Here is a 17,502-nt window from a genome sequence, read left to right on the forward strand (position 1 = left end):
GCGGAAGCTGGACGCAGCGCCTCCTGGCATCAGCTTGCCCTCAAGCCGCTGCCCACCTCCTCCAGCCCTGCCATCCTCCCTTAAAAAAGGTTGACAACTCTGAGAAACTGGGGGCAGGGGGCAGCTTTGCACAAAGGCACCGGATATGCTTAAGGCAGCCCTGGCAGGCGTCCCTTTTGCAAAAAAAATCACTTTAGAGCAAAATAGGCTTGACCAAATCTGCAGTTACTCCTAAAAGCAAACTGGGGGAGAATCTGCTGCCTCGGACCAGGGGGTGGAGAAGGTCTTCCTTTTCTATTTTTAATTTAATTTTAATAAGTTTTTATTGTTAAAATAATTCATCATTAATATACATATATTACAAATATACAAGCATACAAACATACATTTCATACACTTTTAAGGATTGTATGAAATGTACGTCTTCCTTTTCTAGATTGAAGGCCACGACGACTCTGACCGGTACAGAAACAGGTCCTTATCATCACCTGCCCACGAAATCCTTTTAAACTGGCGATGGCCCTGGGCATGCAATGCAGGAGGCTCTGACACTAAACTACCCCTCACAGACTCCAGTCTAGGTGCTGGCTGCAGTTTACAGCTGGTAGTTAGATCTCCGGATCGTACAGGACTCTTGTGAAAAACAGCCCAGATCCCCAACGGCTCAGATAAAGCCATCGCGCCAACCCAACTGCGTTTGGCAGGGCGATGCAGCGATTCCTCCAAGTGGCAGAGGATTCTTGCACTGAAGCTTTATGGCCTGAAAGTCAGGTCTGCCTCTCACCTTCTTTGACAACTCACTCGCACAGGTTTGCGCATATATTGTGGGGACAGGGAAGCCTTGGAAGAGCGGATCCGCCTGCTTCTTCCGCAAAGAGGAACATCAGTTTTCCTGTTTGTGCAAGCCCTCGCTTCCAATGTTGCAGCGCTCGTGCGAGGAAAAAACCTCGCGCGCCAAGGTTTCTGTGCAAGTGAGCTGGCTGGAAGACGGGGTCGCATCTCCCATGCCTTCCTCATCACTGGAGAACGCTCTCAAAAAACATACAAACACACCCAGAGGCTTGGGATATTTTTCGAGAAAGTTCAAAGAAAGGAGGCATATGGCAGAGGGGTGGGAAGAATCGCCATTCCGGTTTGGAAGGCCCAGGCACCCTGACGCAAGCAAAAGCGGACGCAGAACAAAGCAAAGACTGGTAACAAAGAGACGCCCGACGTGACCAGAATATGGACAGTGGCGGCCAAGAAGCTTAGATTGCTTCAAGAAGTTCTGCAGCTCCAGCTTTGCCCTCTTATTTGCAGAGCTAAATAGGATCGTTAATGCTAATAGCCTAAAGAACAGCCTGAGAAAAACCTTTTACCTGACCATATCTACAAGATAAAGGTTTCCCAATCACCTCAAAGCATCCATTTAGGAATGCCCACAAGCCAGCAGGGCCCTTCGATGTGCTATCTTAAAAAAGATAAAGGACCCCCGACAGTTAAGTCCAGCTGCAGACGACTCTGGGGTTGCGACGCTCATCTTGCTTTACAGGCCGAGGGAGCCAGCGTTTGTCCGCAGACAGTTTTTGCAGGTCATGTGGCCAGCATGACTAAGCCGCTTCTGGCGAAAGCAGAGCAGCGCACGGAAACGTCGTTTACCTTCCCGCCAGAGTGGTACCTATTTATACCTATTTATATACTTGCACTTTTTGGCGTGCTTTTGAACTGCTAGGGTGGCAGGAGCTGGGGCAGAGCAACGGGAGCTCACCCCATCGCGGGGATTCGTACTGCCAACCTTATGATCGGCAAGCCCAAGAGGCTCAGTGGTTTAGGCCACAGCGCCACCCGCGTCCCCGGTACCTTAAACGTCATGCCAAAAGGCTTGTGGATGTAAAAGCTGTCTCTCTGTGCAGCAGTGGAGCTTTGAAACGTTAAGGGAGGGGAAAGGCTAAAAATTCACAGCTCCGCACTTCCTCACACGTTCGAGAATCACATGCTCCTGCAAAGCCGCAGGTCCGTGCAAACTTGGAGCCTTCTGCATGCAAAGCACCGTCTCTATGTCACAGAGCTGATCTCTGTGCTTCCTGCTGAAGCACTTGTGCTCTGGGGGAACACTGAGGCCCACAACTTCCCCACCCTAAACGAAAGCCCCTTTTAAGCCGTGGCCAACCACCAAATTGCCAGGGAGCAGAAAGGTGTCCCTTTCATGCCTGCCCTCGCCAGGTACGTCCAAACCTTCCCTCCTGTGGAAGGCATGCGTGCTCCCCCATACATTCAAAAAGGTTGGATGTCTTCCTTGGAACCACCCTACAATCGCCAGAGCTTCTGGATAAGCCTGTAAGGCAAGAGGCTGGTGCATGGGGTGGTACTGGTTAGCCCAACCGCTGAAAGCTTGCAGCTAAGAAGGAATGCCCTTTTCTCCTCCCTCCTAATCCCTTTTGCGTCTTTTAGACTGCAAATCTGAAAGCGAGGCCAGTATTTGTGGACTGCCGTGCAAGGTTTTATTCAGCCGAAGAGTGGGATAAAAATGATTTCAATAAGCAAGGGTGACTATCCCAAGGCACTTGTCTCATCTTTGCAACAGGAGAGAAAGGAAGTACAGTGGTGCCCCGCAAGACGAATGCCTCGCAAGACGGAAAACTCGCTAGACGAAAGAGTTTTCCGTTTTGGAGGTGCTTCGCAAAACGAATTTCCTATGGGCTTGCTTCGCAAGACGACAATGTCTTGCGAGTTCCTGCTGGTTTTTTTCCCTCCCCCCCTTTTTCTAAGCCACTAAGCCGCTTATCAGCTGATCCGATCAGCAGATAAGCCGCTAAAAGCCGCTAATCCGCTAATCCATCAATGGGCTTGCTTCGCAAGACGAAAAAACCGCTAGACGAAGAGAATCACAGAACGGATTCTTTTCGTCTTGCGAGGCACCACTGTAGGTGTATTCAACCAATTTTGTCATGAATAGGGAGATTTCACCCCACTCTTTTAAAAAAACAACAACAAAGTACCTAACCCTACTCTAATTATTATTATTTTTTTGGCCAAAGCTGCATTGTGCCTTGTTTTTATGCGGGATGCCTCCACCCACCACAATTCCATTGTACAACCCCCCCCCCCCAAAAAAAAGGAAGAGGGGGAAATGTTCTCTTCAAACACAGCTGAAGGTCCTTGCCCCCGAATTTCTCCCAAGAGAAGCCACCCCCTTTCCATGTGAACACTGCCCAATCGCGGTACTACGAATTAATTAAGCCAACACCCCAGGGCAGCGGGGTGGTTTCAACAAGACTGGCAGCTGTGTGAACTAGAGAAACCTTCAGGGGAGGGGCAAATGTCTCTTCTTCTCCCTGCTCCCCAAAGAGGTGACACCCCTGCAAGGAAAAAAAGGTTACTGTTACCCCACCCCGCCCTCCTTCCATCCACACAAGAGATCACAAGCAAGAGGATTTGGTGTAAATAGGCTCCACCTACCTAAGGTAACTCACTTCTCAGCCTGACCATAAGTGTGTAAACAAAGAATTGGCCCGAAGCCTGAAGGGTCTTGAGAATAGGTACCCAGGCCTGGCAAGAAATGGAGGAGACCAGGGTGACTAAACCCCCAAGAGAGCCCTGTACAAAACCTACAATTCTCTCGGAAAAGGGGGGGGCGGAGGAGACTTACCCAAAAGGCAGCGCTTCGGGGTCACCCTAGCTGAAAAGAACAACGCTGGTCCGCAACAAGGGCGTAGTTATGGGCCAGGACTGTCCCGGCCATGTCTATATATACACACACACACACACCCCACTGGCGGGATCTTAAAAACAGCTAGGCAGCTTTAACGGGATAAAAACATGCAGAACAGGGGGAGCTGGAGAAAGGCACATATATGTAAGCAAGGACTCTTCGGAAGTCGTAAATACGGAAGCATCACATTTGGACACGGAACGACGGGCTGTGGATTGCGGCTCTCTGTGCCTGGTAACATACATTTCAAGGAATCCTGCCCTATACTGAGAACTAAGGATTTCTGGAGGGGGCGTTTCTCGGAACACGCTGAGGATTTAACACCCTAACTTTATTGTCTTTCAATTTCCCTACATTTCTCTTTCACCCATTTTCTCTCTCAGTGAACATTCGAAGCAGCACATTGATTGGAAACAGGCTACAAAAAACTCCTGAGACACATTATTTCGGAATGCAAAGGAAATAGCCCGAAGCTATTAGGATAGAACAGAAGGGGTCACAGCATTTTGAAAAAAAAGAAAGAACAAAAAGGCTTATTTTAAATATCGACAGCTCCCTTCTTACGTCACTGATTCTCAGCCTAATCCTGGTCATTGAAAACCAAAGGTTGAGGAAGCCCTGGGAATCGGGGGCTTGTGCAAGGATGCAGGCTGCAATGTAGGATGAGGTTTGGGGGGAATACAGTGGTACCTCGCAAGACGAATGCCTCGCAAGACAAAAACGCGCAAGACGAAAGAGTTTTCCGTTTTTTGAGTCGTTCCGCAAGACGAATTTCCCTATGGGCTTGCTTCGCAAGACGAAATGTCTTGCGAGTTCTTGCGAGTTTGTTTCCTTTTTCTTAAAGCCACTAAGCCGTTTATAGCCGTTAATAGCCGCTAATAGCCATGCTTCGCAAGATGAAAAAACCGCAAGACGAAGAGACTCGCGGAACGGATTAATTTCGTCTTGCGAGGCACCACTGTAGGCTACTGAAAACCAGCTACTGGGGACGGCAGGAGGGGAGCGTGCTAGGGTTTTGGCTACTGTGAGAATAGGTTGCTGGCTAATGGTCCACTGGCCTGATCCAGAACAGACACTTCTTATGTTCTTCCTCCAAACAGTCCCCCTCAAGACCCTGTCAAAAAGCCATCTCCCTCTTTACGGGGTCTGACTAAAAGAAGGTCAACTGGGACTGGCTCAGTATTTTGGGGTAGCCTGTTCCTTTCCTTGATACTGGGACGAAAATCTTTCCGTGTAAATGGTTAACTGGAAGCCCTTTTCGCTGTCCTGACAAGAAAATGGATGATGAGGCAAAACTTCCATCCAACAAGCACATGCCGCCGCGTGCAGATAATTTCAACAAGGTGCTTCCCGGCAGTGTTCAGATTAACAAAGCTTTCTGACACATAGAGATCAAAATGCTTTTATCCCCCTCTTCTTGATGGCTTCTCAAGGTTTCGCTTCAAACACTCGCAGGCATCCTGCTCCCTCCCTCCAAGCCCCAGTTAGAAGCCTTCTAAGTCATTTAACAAAAAAGAAAAAAAATCTTCAAATAGCTTTAGCACACAGGGCATTCCAAAGTCAAGAGCAGAACCCAATCTGGTTGGGTTTTTTTTTAAGCAGGAGGGGGACACAGGAAGCTTGTAGGATTTTATGTATTTCTGAAGCGCTAACTTGAAGGGTCTGTGGTGAGCAACCCCGATTTCGGGGAAGGTGTTAAAAGAGCCTCTTCTAGACCACTCAGACTAAACATGGAATTTTCTACACAGCTCCAATGCTGGGCTCAATGGATTCTGTACTGATACAGATGACCTGCGCTCAGAAAGCCTGCTGGGAGGGGGGGAAAGGCGATTTTAGAGGTCTCACGACCTCCTCCTGGAGCCACCCAAGATTTGGCTACTGAAAGCCTGGAAGTGGGCATCTTCTTGTGCCAACAACCTTACAGGAAAGGTGTGTATTCTACAAAGGAGGAAGGAGGAGGAGGAGAAGGAGGAGAACAAGAAGATGACAACAACATCCCTTTGGGGCAGCAGCAAATTAAGAGTACATGGTATGAGAGAGGGGTCTCTGCATAAACTCTGGAACTGTGGCATTGGGAAAGGAAGTTATTTAGGACAGAGGGCTTAGATCAACTGGTGTCCACTGATCAGGATTCTACATGTAACTGATTAAGTTGAGATGCAGAAGAGACCTTGTGTCTCGAGCAAGACAGGCGTAAGATTGTCATTCTTCCTTTGAGAGTTTGGCCCTGATGTTTCAAAGACAGGTTCAAATGGTACAAGTCCTCAACAAGTTACAGAACAAAATGCGCTCAGCTGGAAGGCATAAAGACTTCTTTCATCAGACTGCGGAATCCTGGAAATTCAGAAGCTCTGGAGCCAAGAGGGCAAGATTAAGAATCCCTGAATCTCCTCCAATATTGAAATCTGATAAGACTTTGGTGCAAGAAAATGAGGGTTAAAAGTTTCCTGACTACGTACTGAGAATAACATTTGGGTGGTGCTGAAACAGAGACCTACTGAAATTTGAAAAAAGACCTTCTTATAACTAGAAATTGTACAAAATCTTAGTTTGGTGTGGGAATCTGCATATTCCTGCAAATCTCAAGGGGTAGGAGAAGAGACCCAATTTTTGCAGCTGCAATATCCATAAGGTGCAACTTAAGCCTGCAAATTCGACTCCCCTTAACTTGTTTGAACTTTACGTAGATGCAAAAATGACAAGTCAGACAACCTTTTCAGAGTCCCGCTCAAGGCTTAGAAGTCAGGGACTAGTTGCTAAAAGACAAAAAAGGGCCTACTTACATCATATGCCAGAAATTCGTGCAGATTCATAGCCCCCTCCCCTCTACTTCTCAGGGTAACAGCAATGTCAAGACAGCTGAAATTCAAGTGGTTGTTATCAGACTTTCAGTTTATCCTACCCTCCCTCTCGTGGATTGGCACCATGTTCACATGACGCAGCCCTGTCGGATCTCAAGGGCCAGCTTTCACATCGCAAGGATGATCGCCGCAAGCCTAAACCCTCCAGAGGCTAATCTATGACAAGGAAACAGACAGGGCTCCCCCCTCCCACTTTTAAAAAAGGCAGAAACAAGAAGACAACCAGAACGGATGCTTTGGATACCCTTTGCAAGCAAAACCCCAATCCTGTTCTCTAGCGGAGCTATCGTGAACGAAACCAAGGGGACGGGGAGGAGAAGGGAAGCAGGCAAAGCCGGAAGAGGAGCCACACAGACCCCAAGGCCGTCACTTACCAAACTGACTATAGGGGAAATCTGGCTGGGCGGTTGGTGGCTTGCTCATGTCCTGAGTTGGCTGAGATGGCGGTGGCGGAGGGGGGAAAGCGAGTGGTGTTGCCCCAGGAGTGGCAGGTGGCGGAGGGACGCCTGGAGGAGCAAACTGGTCTGGTGGAGGTGGCGGGGCACCGTATCCAAAACCTGAGGAGGCCGGGGTGGGGGGGGGGGCGGCAGCGGGGAAGGAAGAAGAAAGAGAAGTCACGGAAAGTGTGAGCGGGGAGGCCCAGGGAGGAAGCCCCGAGCCGATACCTTACCTGCTCAACTCAAGGCTAGGAAAGGAAATGGGCCTCAGGGAGCTTTCCTCCTGTAATTATTCCTCACCCACCAACCGGGGACCAGGAGGGAAAATTCAAATGGAATCAGTGCTGGGAAGAGGGCAGAGCAGCCTTCCCCCAACCCTGGGGCTCTCCAGATTTTCTGGGCTGCATCGGCCAGGGTCAGAGTATCATAGCAGGGGAGGCCCGCACCTTCTGAGACTTCGCGCACTGGCTGGTATTGTGCCAATGACACGCTCCTGGCTTGATCTGCCTTATAGGGTTGTTGTGAGAATAATACACAGCAGGACGGGCGATGAGAGGTGGGGTATATACACACACGACGTAGGGCCCCCACCCCGAGCTGCGCCGCAAAGTGGTCGGGAATACTCACTGAAGGGCGGAGGGGTTCCATATCCCTGCGGGAAGCCCTGCGGGGGAGCAAATCCTCCTGGAGGGGTCGAGACGATGTACGAGGTAAAAGGCGGCGGCGGTGGTGGAGCTCCTCTACCTGGAGGAGGGGGGCCATACCCACCTGGGGAAGGGGAGGAGCAGCCAGTGAGGAGGAGGAGCTTGAGAAGACGGGGGGATGTTACAACGCCCCAAGTCGGCTCCATCAAGCTGGGAGCGACCTATGAGTCTTGGGGGGGTCTTCAAAATCCACTGCACCAACATCAAGTAGCTTACTTGACATAGGCGTTTTCCACCCAGGAAGTACAGCATTTAAGTGGTTCCCTCCACCCCCAGCCCCACAACACGTTGCTTAATTGGGTTAAAGGTAAAGGTAAAGGGACCCCTGACCATTAGGTCCAGCAGTCGTGGCCGACTCTGGGGTTGCGGCGCTCATCTCGCTTTATTGGCCGAGGGAGCCGGCATCCAGCTTCTGGGTCATGTGGCCAGCAGGACTAAGCCGCTTCTGGCGAACCAGAGCAGCGCACGGAAATGCCGTTTACCTTCCCGCCGGAGCGGTACCTATTTATCTACTTGGCACTTTGACGTGCTTTCGAATTGCTAGGTTGGCAGGAGCTGGGACTGAGCAACGGGAGCTCACCCCGTCACGGGGATTCGAACCGCCAACCTTCTGATCTGCAAGTCCTAGGCTCTCTGGTTTAACCCGCGTCCCAACATTAGGTTACAAAGCATATAAACTCAAGGCCTTTGCAGATGACTATGTGGTAACTATGTGATCGGCAAGCCCTAGGCTCAGTGGTTTAGACCACAGCGCCACCCGTGTCCCCTCTTAATTGGGTTACTGATCCTCAAATGATAAGACAACAGACATATAGCGTGGGTGGTGCTTGAAACGACACATAAAAACTGAAGCCCTTGTTTGGGGAGGCTGGGTGTTGCGGGACTACAACTCCCATCACCCCAGTGCAATAGAATACATGTAATGTGAATTGACAACAGGGTGGATGCTTGGAGGAGTGGGTTGTTGTTTTTTAAATCAGCTCTGCAAGTAGGATTCCAAGGGGCACTCTCCAAAACTACTTCTTACTACCTCATTCGCTCCCGCAAAATTCGGTCACTGCATATACTTTTAAAGAAGTAGAAAATCAGTAGCAACCAGTCCAGTTTTGGGGCCACATTCTTAAAATTACCACATGGCAGGGTCCTGTTTTCTTGTACGATGTAACTTAAATCAGTACGGTAAAGGTACCCCTGATCAACAGGTCCAGTCGTGACTGACTCTGGGTTGCTCGCTCATCTCACTCAAGAGGCCGGGAGCCGGCGCTTGTCCGAAGACAGCTTCCAGGTCACGTGGCCAGCGTGACTAAGCCGCAGCTGGCGAGCCAGCGCAGCACACGGAAACGCCGTTTACCTTCCCGCTGGAGAGCGGTCCCTATTTATCTACTTGCACTTTGACGTGCTTTTGAACTGCTAGGTTGGCAGGAGCAGGGACAGAGCAACGGGAGCTCACCCCGTCATTGCGGGGATTCGAACCGCTGACCTTTCGATCAGCAAGTCCTAGACTCTGTGGTTTAACCCACAGTGCCATCCGCGACCCCAACTTAAATGAGTACCTATCCAATTAAGATGTGGCATCTTAACAAACTGCCTATTCCTGTCCCCTCCTCCAGCTGCTTAGGAGGTTAAAAATCCTAAATGCACAAACAGGCAGCTGAAATGATTTTCCTCGGGTCACACTCTTCAGCTTTCGCTGTTAACGGGGCTGTCGAGGGCTACTGCCTACATGAAATAGTGGCTTGTTTCAAACAATCATTTGGTAGCCCACCCCACTTCTGAACTGGGCAGAGCCCAGCTCTTCCAAGCCAACCAAGGGGCTAGCACGGTGGAGAAATAATATAAGAGCACAGCTTTGATCCAGCTGTTCCCACAGTTCTCAGAAAGCCAGCTTTCAAAAAAAGAGCACCCAATCTTTTCAGGTTGCCAACGTGCAACAAATGACTAACATGAGTTAATGCGGGCTAGCTACATTTGTGGTTGCTTTCGTTTATTATTAGTAGAGTCACACCTTGGGTTCTCTGACAGAATGCATTCCGGGAGTGTGTTCCAGTCCCGGAAGCGTTCGAAAACCAAGGTGCGGCTTCCGATTGGCTGCAGGAGTGTCCTGCAGCCAATCGGAAGCCGCGCCGGACCTTCTGATTCCAAAAATCGTTCAAAAACCGGAACACTCACTTCCGGGTTTTGATTGTTTGGGAGCCAAGGCGTTTGAGATCCAAGGTACGGCTGTAGGAATACCCTGCCCACTTGACTTGGTTGCCCCCTTTCCCCCTCCTTGACACTTGAATTAAGGCAGAGGGTCATATGGAATTAAAGCCAAGGGTCAACAAAGATGAAACAAATCCCTTTCCCTCGCCTGAGCTCTCCTTGCTTATCCCACCCACCCAGCTCATGCACACAAGAACCCTGGGAATTCCTGCTCAAGGGGCTTCTTGCAAATTTGCAGTGAAGAGTTCTTGGGAGGAAAACTGCAGAGGCACCAAGCCGATGCTAAAAATTCTGGGTTGCGTGCAACAAAACTCTGCTCAGTGTAGAACCACTGAAACTAACGGGCTTAAGTTCATTCCCTTTCAACGGGTCTACTCCAAGCACGGCAGCCCTTTGACTTGCTTTAATTAGGCTTAGGATATTCAATATACAAGGCCTTCGACGACTGTGACATACTTACCGAGTGCTTGTCCCGCTGGTACCCACATCCCTAAAGTTGCGGGGGAGGGGGGAGGGAAGGGAGAAAGAAAACACACACAAGACCAGTCAAGATACCATGCCTGAGTGACCAGGACAGCGCTCAGTCGTTTTACAACCTCATCATTTCAGAACTGTGGGGATGTCGAGAAGCGAAGCCTAGAGTTGTTTGGGGCTCTTCTGAAACACAGCGTTTGAAAAACAGCGCCGGAGATGTGGCCGCAGACTCTTCTAAGCTACAGAGGCCTGCATACTTGACGTGGAGGAAGTAAATGAAAGAGGAGTTCCAAACCCGCGTTCGGCTGTCGCGAGTAAACCGCTGCCTGCACCTCTACCGATGAGACACTATCGCTTCCGCGCAGGCAGCATCTGCCGCAAGCTCCAGCTGAAGGAGGGCTGGAGGCAGGGCTTCCAAGAGGCAGAGGATTCTTGACCCCTCTGTCTCAAATGGGCTGGCAAGGTCCAGGGGCGCTTCAAAACAGCCTGGATTGTGCCTGTTTCAAAGTTATTTCAGCATGGAACTTGATGGGGGGGGGGGAAGGAACCCCCTTTCCAATCACCTACCATATTTTTCGCTCCATAGGACGCACCTTGTTTTAGAGGGGGAGAACAAGAAAAAAAAAATCTCCCCCTCTCTGTGCAGCACCCCTTCAGCAAAGCGGCAGGAGAAATGGAGCCCCTTCCATTTCTCCTCCCGCTTAGCTGAAGGGGCGCTGCGCCTTAGCTGAAGGGGCACCTACCCTTCAGTGAAAGGAACCTGATGCCTGAAGAGGGAGAGGGGTCGGTGCGCATCGACCCCTCTCGCTCTCCAGGCTTCAGCGAAAGCAACGCAAAGCCTCCGGAGCGCGGAGGGAGCGCTCCCACTGCGCTTCGGATTGCTATCGCTGAAGCCAAGGAGCCTGCATTCGCTTCCTAGGAGGCACACACATTTCCCCATAATTTTTGGAGGGGAAAATGTGCGTCTTATAGAGGGGAAAATACGGTGCTCCCTAGGAGAGGCTGGCTGCTGGATCAGGCCTAAGGGCACCCCATCCTCCTGTCCTCGCCATGGCCCACCAAATTTCCCAATGGGACGTGACGACAGCAGCAGCTTTCCCCTGCCCGCAGCTGGCGCTCAGAGGCGTTGACGGCCTCCGACCACGGGGAACCTGAAGACGTCTGGGGACAGAGGCAAAGCAGGTGCTCTTCTGCACCCTAAACTAGCAAGGCACCGCATTTTTCGCTCTATAAGACGCACCTAGTTTTTGGAGGAGGAAAACAAGAAAAAAAACATTCTGAATCCCAGAAGCCAGAACAGCAAGAGGGATCGCTGTGCAGCGAAAGCAGCGATGCCTCTTGCTATTCTGGCTTCTGGGATAGCTGCGCAGCCTGCATTCGCTCCGTAAGACGCACACACATTTCCCCTTACATTTTAGGAGGGGAAAAGTGAGTCTTATAGAGCAAAAAATACGGTATTTGCAGGGACAGCCAGTATCGGCCCGGAGGAGCTTGTTCGCGTACAGAGGAATGAAGGCCAAGCCTGATTTGGCCCAGGAGCATCCCGCAACCTGCCGAGGTCCCGAAGTGGCAAAGTGGTACCTTGAGGTCCGTATCCTTGCTGCCAGGTAGGTGGGGGCTGCCCTGCCCAGCCGTTGGCAGCGCTTGGCATGATCCGGCTTCCCCACTGGCTCGTGCCCGTTGGCCCTGGCGTCTGGCTCTTGCTATCCCGAGGCTCGGCCCGCTTCACCTCCACCTAGACAAAGAGAGTGAGGCGCTCAGGGAGGGGAGGCTGCCGGTTAGCTCGCCGCCGCTGCCCCCCCGCACTCTGCCCGTCTTCACACACACCCTTAAGTTTAACACTTAAAAAAGCAAAAGCGCATATCTTAGCACCTTATGACTTACAGCTAAGAACTTAATCAAAGAATTACAAGCTTTTTTCCTTTTTTTTAAAAGGCCGCTAGTTTAGAGAGAAAAAAAAACACAAGTGTTTCTCGGGTACAATGGGTTGTTCAAGAGGAAGCCGGTCCGAAAGTCTCCACTCCGTAAAGCGGTTAAGGATAAAAGGTGTCCCCAAGCGTGGTTTTTCTCTTCCGTTATGTCTGCTGGTCGGCTTGCTCACGTAACAAGCAGGCAGCGATGTCTTCTCGACAAGACTTTCGGTCTCCGCACACAGCTCTGGTGCTTGGCTTCGCAGGTAAGAAGAATTAAGTTTGCTAGCAAGGTTGAGGGGAACATCACGGAAGAAAGGTACAAAGGCTTTAAGCCAGACCTCTTTTTTTTTGTTTGTTTTTTTGGCAGAGTGGCGATGAGGAAAGTGTTGTAATTTGTGGCCAAACATGCCACACAGCTAAATTGCAATTTCGGCTTTGTTCATACCTGAGAAACACACATTCAGTTTCCAGTTGTTGTTGTTGTTGTTGTTTTAAAAAAGAAATTCCTATTTATAAACTTATTTCTTTTATTATTATTTAGAAGTCTAATGGAAGATAGAGACTTACCTTCCCCAGGCTAACGCTTAAAGAACCTCAATTAACTCAAACAATGTCAGAAGGAATGGATGTGATAAGAGAACCTTACATTACATCTAACAAAAAAGTAAACAAACATGCAGGTAATAAAAAATGGACAGTTGAGTCAATAAGAAGCAAAACCTTCATACTGTGTTAAGTCAGAGGGAAAGCGCTTTTGTTCTGTAAATAAGGTGGATGTGTGTGTGTGTCACACATAAAGTGAATGCACCCCACTGCTTTCATGGACTACTTAATACAAACTTCCTGTCCAAGATAAACTTCACAGCCGGTTTTAAATCCAAATATGAAGCTGATTTTGAAATTTGGCATGGGGTGGCAGAAGATAAACTCTGAATTATTAAGCGAAGCTGAGCAATGGGGTCATGAAAGGGAGAGAGAATAAACCCCCGTTTTAAACTTGTGCTAATGTCGGGACGCAGCTAACAATTTGGACCTGCTCGGCCACGCTTTAATAACTCGAGGATCTTTGCCTTCAAAGAGCCAAGGATGCGGTTTGAGGGCCAAAGCCGCAGAAACCTTACTAAAGCTGAGCACACCTTCTCTGTGGTCGCTGCCTGGATGGGCGACCACCTGGGAGCCCTGCGTACCTTTCCTGAGCTCCCTGGAGGAAAGCCCGGATATAAACGCCACGAAGCGAAACGTATGAAATGTGTGTGCTTCAGATTAACTCTGCTTCTGCAAGGCTGCGCAAGTCAGCGCAGGTAACAGGCCTCCCAATGTCCCTGAAACATTCCTCCTCTCTTTTTTGTCGCCCCAAACCCTGCACTGGGAGGGTGCGGGAAACAAGCAACTTCCCACCCCTATGCCCCAAGTCCCAAACCTTGAGACAGTTTGGTTGCTCATTAAATATGGCAAAGGGGTCGGGTGGGGAGAATAAGTTTCTGTAATCATTTTCAAAGGGCAGAAGAGAAAGAAAGCAGCGCGGCTTTGCCGACGCTGCTGTTTCAGGGGTTTATCGGGGAGCAGCAGCGCTGAGAAAAGTTCAAAAGCCGCTGTTAAAGATGGGATAGAATTACCAAAATGACTGGAAACTTGCACTCTACCTGGTCGACAAAAACGTATTTGGGACCCAAACATTGATGGCTCAAAGTCTGCCTTTTCTCCAGCCACTGGCTGAGTAACATGGCATTTATATCGCTGCAATCTCTTCATCTTTGCCGTATTGAGATTTTGGCTTCAGCTTTGTGCAAAGACAAAGATGAGCAGGGACTCTTTTGCGGTGAGGGAGGGATGGAGAGCATGGATTCTGAAACCGACTCATATCAGCCAGTTCTCTCCTGGGTTCCCAAAACTGGTGCTACAGAATTTGATTAGCAGCTGGCGAAACGCGTGGAGCAGTAGCTCCAGCTCCAACTCAGAAGATTTCAGCAATATTTTAAAACTGCGTAACTATTTCTGCATTAACTAGGATATCCTGGCAGGACTTTCTGGATAGCAGAGAAATACTGAGCTTTCAGAAGATACAATCAACTTCTCATTGTGAATTACAAAGCTTGAGAACTGGGAGAGCGTTGGGAGTTTTAAAACCCAGGAGTCTATCATCAAATGTCTGCGGTTTCAACCCAAACTGGAGATCCACGAACACTTTAGATTTTGCACAATAATCTCTTTGCCGCCCTTTCTCCTTTATCAGAAGCTGGGACAATTTAGAGGCTGAGGCCGCTCTCCGAAACTTAAGCCACTCCTTCCCCTGACTCGCTTGCTCACGTGAAGCTACGCTGAGAGCCAAGGGACTTAAAAGCAGAGTGAGTTAAGGAAGCAGAGTCGGTTCACCCAGAAGTCTCTTGGGAGCGCTGACAACACAGTATGAAGATGACAACAACCAAAAGGTCACTTAACTGCATCGTGGTTAAAAACGCTATTATAGGTAAAAAGAATATGTGGATTCGTATCGAAGTCTCACAGTAAGTGACCCATTTTTTTTCCTCCCCGGTTTGAACCATTCCTTCACGATGCTTCGGTCAATGTTTTGTTCAAATCTCGCCTTTCAAAGGCTGCTGTGCGCCCCTCCCCTCCCATCCTCCCCAGCTGGAATATGGAATAAAAGGCACACACATCTGAAGGAGTGGTAATGGGAAGCTGAGCCTTTGGCAACGTAGAGATTTCACTGGCGTTGCAAAAAATAAAATAAAAATCACCTTCTGCAACAGCCCTGCTGCTCCTGACCAACTTCTACCGGCTTGTTACCATCGTACCCCCTTAACACCTTCCAGGAGAACATCTAAAGCAAAACCTCAACGCTGCTTGCCTTAGTTCGTTTGAACGCAGCCAAACGCCATGACAAAATCGCAAGTGGGGTCCTCAGCTATTATTTTAACCCGAGCCGCCCACAAATGGTCCTCAAATGCCCGTCTGCAGTTTTCCAAATTTCCAGGCCTGCACTGCACAAATTGAGAGAGACCCCCGCTAACCAGCCCCCTACGGAGGAGTGTTGTATGGAGATGAACAAGCTAGTTTGGTTGGGCACAACCACCTCAGGTCGATAAATGACTGCTTATTGGGCAGAGATCAAGTGCTGTGCCGGCGTCCTTCCTCCTCCTCCTGACAGTTCACTGCCAGGCTTACGCAGCTTAGACTTCCAGAAAACCAGTGGTTTAGCCAACCACGGGAGACTTGCATTAATGCATTCTTCCCCAAGCTGAGGCTGATGGGAGTTGTAGTAGAAAACCTCTGGAGGGTACCAGCTTAAGGAAAAATGTGTTAATGCTCAAAGATATGAGGTAGCAGGAGCATAGAAGCACAGCACCTGTTCTTGGTCTGCTAAACGCTAATTTATTAGACCAAGATCATTACACTGCCTCTCAGGGGATTTTTTCCCATCTATCTTCTCTGCAATAAACTTTCATGGCCTAGAAATGCAGTCAGAAAGGTGCTGGTTTAAACCTTCTCAGTGCCAAACTTTGGAAGAAGTTACTTCTTAATCTGTGGAAATGTGGAAAATTAAATTCTCTGTTCCAAGATGATGGAGACTCGTGCAATAAAAACAAGTCACTCGATGAAGCTTCACCTGTGAGGATTCTTCTCCTGTCACCCCTTGTGTGTGTGACCCCCTCAAACACTCCCCCCCCCCAAAGCTCCTCCTACCCGCCAGCCAAATTGCCAGTTGCTCCAAGGCTCAGCTTTGTCTTAAGGTAAAATAAAACTACAACTACACACTTTTTTGCCCATGATGTCGTGAAAATGCATGTTGACAGCCTGGTCCACTGATTGTTCGTCCTCGAAAGTAATAAATCCAAAACCTAGCCAACGACGAAGAGTGAATCAAGGTAGCAGGGTGTTGTGACACAAAACAGGATGATGAACAGTATTAGGGGCGAACCAAGGGTTCAAGCAAGGGTTTCAGGTGACTTTGGGGTGGGGCTTGGCAGGACGTCCCAATGGCAAGATCTTCTGGGGCCAAGGGGTGGTGGAAAAACATTACAGCTCCCTGTTTATCATCGCTGGAAATTTGGCTGACTGAGAATATATTACGGGCAGTACTTCCAGGGGGCAACTTCTTTGCCCGGCCAATTCATTCCATGAATAAATAGCTGAGAAAATCCCAAACACGGTCCTACGCAGAACACACTGCGTCCCCTTGCAAAACTACCAATGGCCAAATCCAGGACCACTATTAGCTGACACAACTGCAGCCTTTTCCAAAAGCGGCTTTCTAAAAAATGAATTTGGGGTGGGAAATGGTGTTGGGGGCATTTAATCGTTTTCCCCCTGAAACCCAAGATTTCCCCCTTGGTTTAATTTTCGCTTTGCAGCTAGTGCTGACAGCAGCCATTTATTGCTCTAAAGCGTTCAACAGGAAAAAAAAATAAAGCTATAGTCTCTGTAACAGTTATTGTCTCTCTAAGCTTATCCAACATGGTTGGGTAAGCCCATGGAGCCTTATCGTAGAAAAGGTTCATACTTAAAAAAGACACAAAGATACAGGCCAAGATAGATGGCAGCAGGTCAATCTTCTGCTGTCAGCAACAAGAGCAGGGGCGGGGGGCGGAATCAAATTAAAAATAAATGGATTGTGGGGGACTTTTAAGAGCATCTCCAACACGTAAGAGTATAAAGGAAGCCAGGTCCACGATGAAGCAGCCTCTACAAAGAGCGGCTCTTTCGCTTGTCTGCAGGCAGATGGAAGTCTTGGCAGGACAGAAGTGGAAAGATGGGTGTTTCTGCACCCGAGAGACAACCGATTCAGAAACGTCCACTATTTAAAATGGGGGGAGGACGTTATCAGGGACAGCTACTGATCGACTACACGGAAGAAAAATGTGCTCTTTTGCTCTTCGCTCAAGGTTAGGACCATAAAGAAGGCTGATTGTCGAAGAATTGATGCTTTTGAATTCTGGTGCTGGAGGAGACTCTTGAGAGTCCCATGGACTGCAAGAAGATCAAACCTCCCTGGAAAAGACTCCCTGGAAGACTCCCTGGAAAAGACCCTGATGTTGGGAAAGATGGAGGGCGCAAGGAGAAGGGGACGACAGAGGACGAGATGGTTGGACAGTGTTCTCGAAGCTGCCAGCATGAGTTTGACCAAACTGCGGGAGGCAGTGGAAGACAGAAGTGCCTGGCGTGCTCTGGTCCAGGGGGTCACGAAGAGGCGGACACGACTAAACAGCAACAAGGTTAGGA

The 17,502-nt window shown here is 49.3% G+C and overlaps 2 protein-coding genes across 9 annotated transcripts in view; one reads left to right on the forward strand and one right to left on the reverse strand.

Annotated features, from left to right (window-relative positions):
- Window positions 1-17,502, forward strand: part of GAMT (guanidinoacetate N-methyltransferase) — a 214,627-nt gene that overhangs the window by 150,383 nt on the left and 46,742 nt on the right. The window lies entirely within an intron of this gene.
- Window positions 1-17,502, reverse strand: part of DAZAP1 (DAZ associated protein 1) — a 53,425-nt gene that overhangs the window by 1,769 nt on the left and 34,154 nt on the right. For 2 of the 7 annotated variants that reach the window (XM_081177920.1, XM_081177921.1), the window contains exons 7-11: window positions 16,039-16,121; window positions 11,951-12,104; window positions 10,356-10,385; window positions 7,617-7,757; window positions 6,927-7,109 (exon numbers count right to left, since the gene is read on the reverse strand). In XM_081177920.1, coding sequence (XP_081034046.1) covers window positions 6,927-7,109; window positions 7,617-7,757; window positions 10,356-10,385; window positions 11,951-12,104; window positions 16,039-16,121 — 591 coding nt within the window. Of the gene's footprint in view, window positions 1-3,438; window positions 3,529-6,474; window positions 6,551-6,926; window positions 7,110-7,616; window positions 7,758-10,355; window positions 10,386-11,950; window positions 12,105-16,038; window positions 16,122-17,502 lie in introns of those variants that run through there. The other 5 variants (XR_014003645.1, XR_014003644.1, XM_081177922.1 and 2 more) reach the window with 5 other exon arrangements.

The sequence above is a fragment of the Podarcis bocagei genome (genome assembly GCF_964188305.1).
Source record: "Podarcis bocagei genome assembly, chromosome: 18".
Classification (NCBI taxonomy): Eukaryota; Metazoa; Chordata; class Lepidosauria; order Squamata; family Lacertidae; genus Podarcis; species Podarcis bocagei.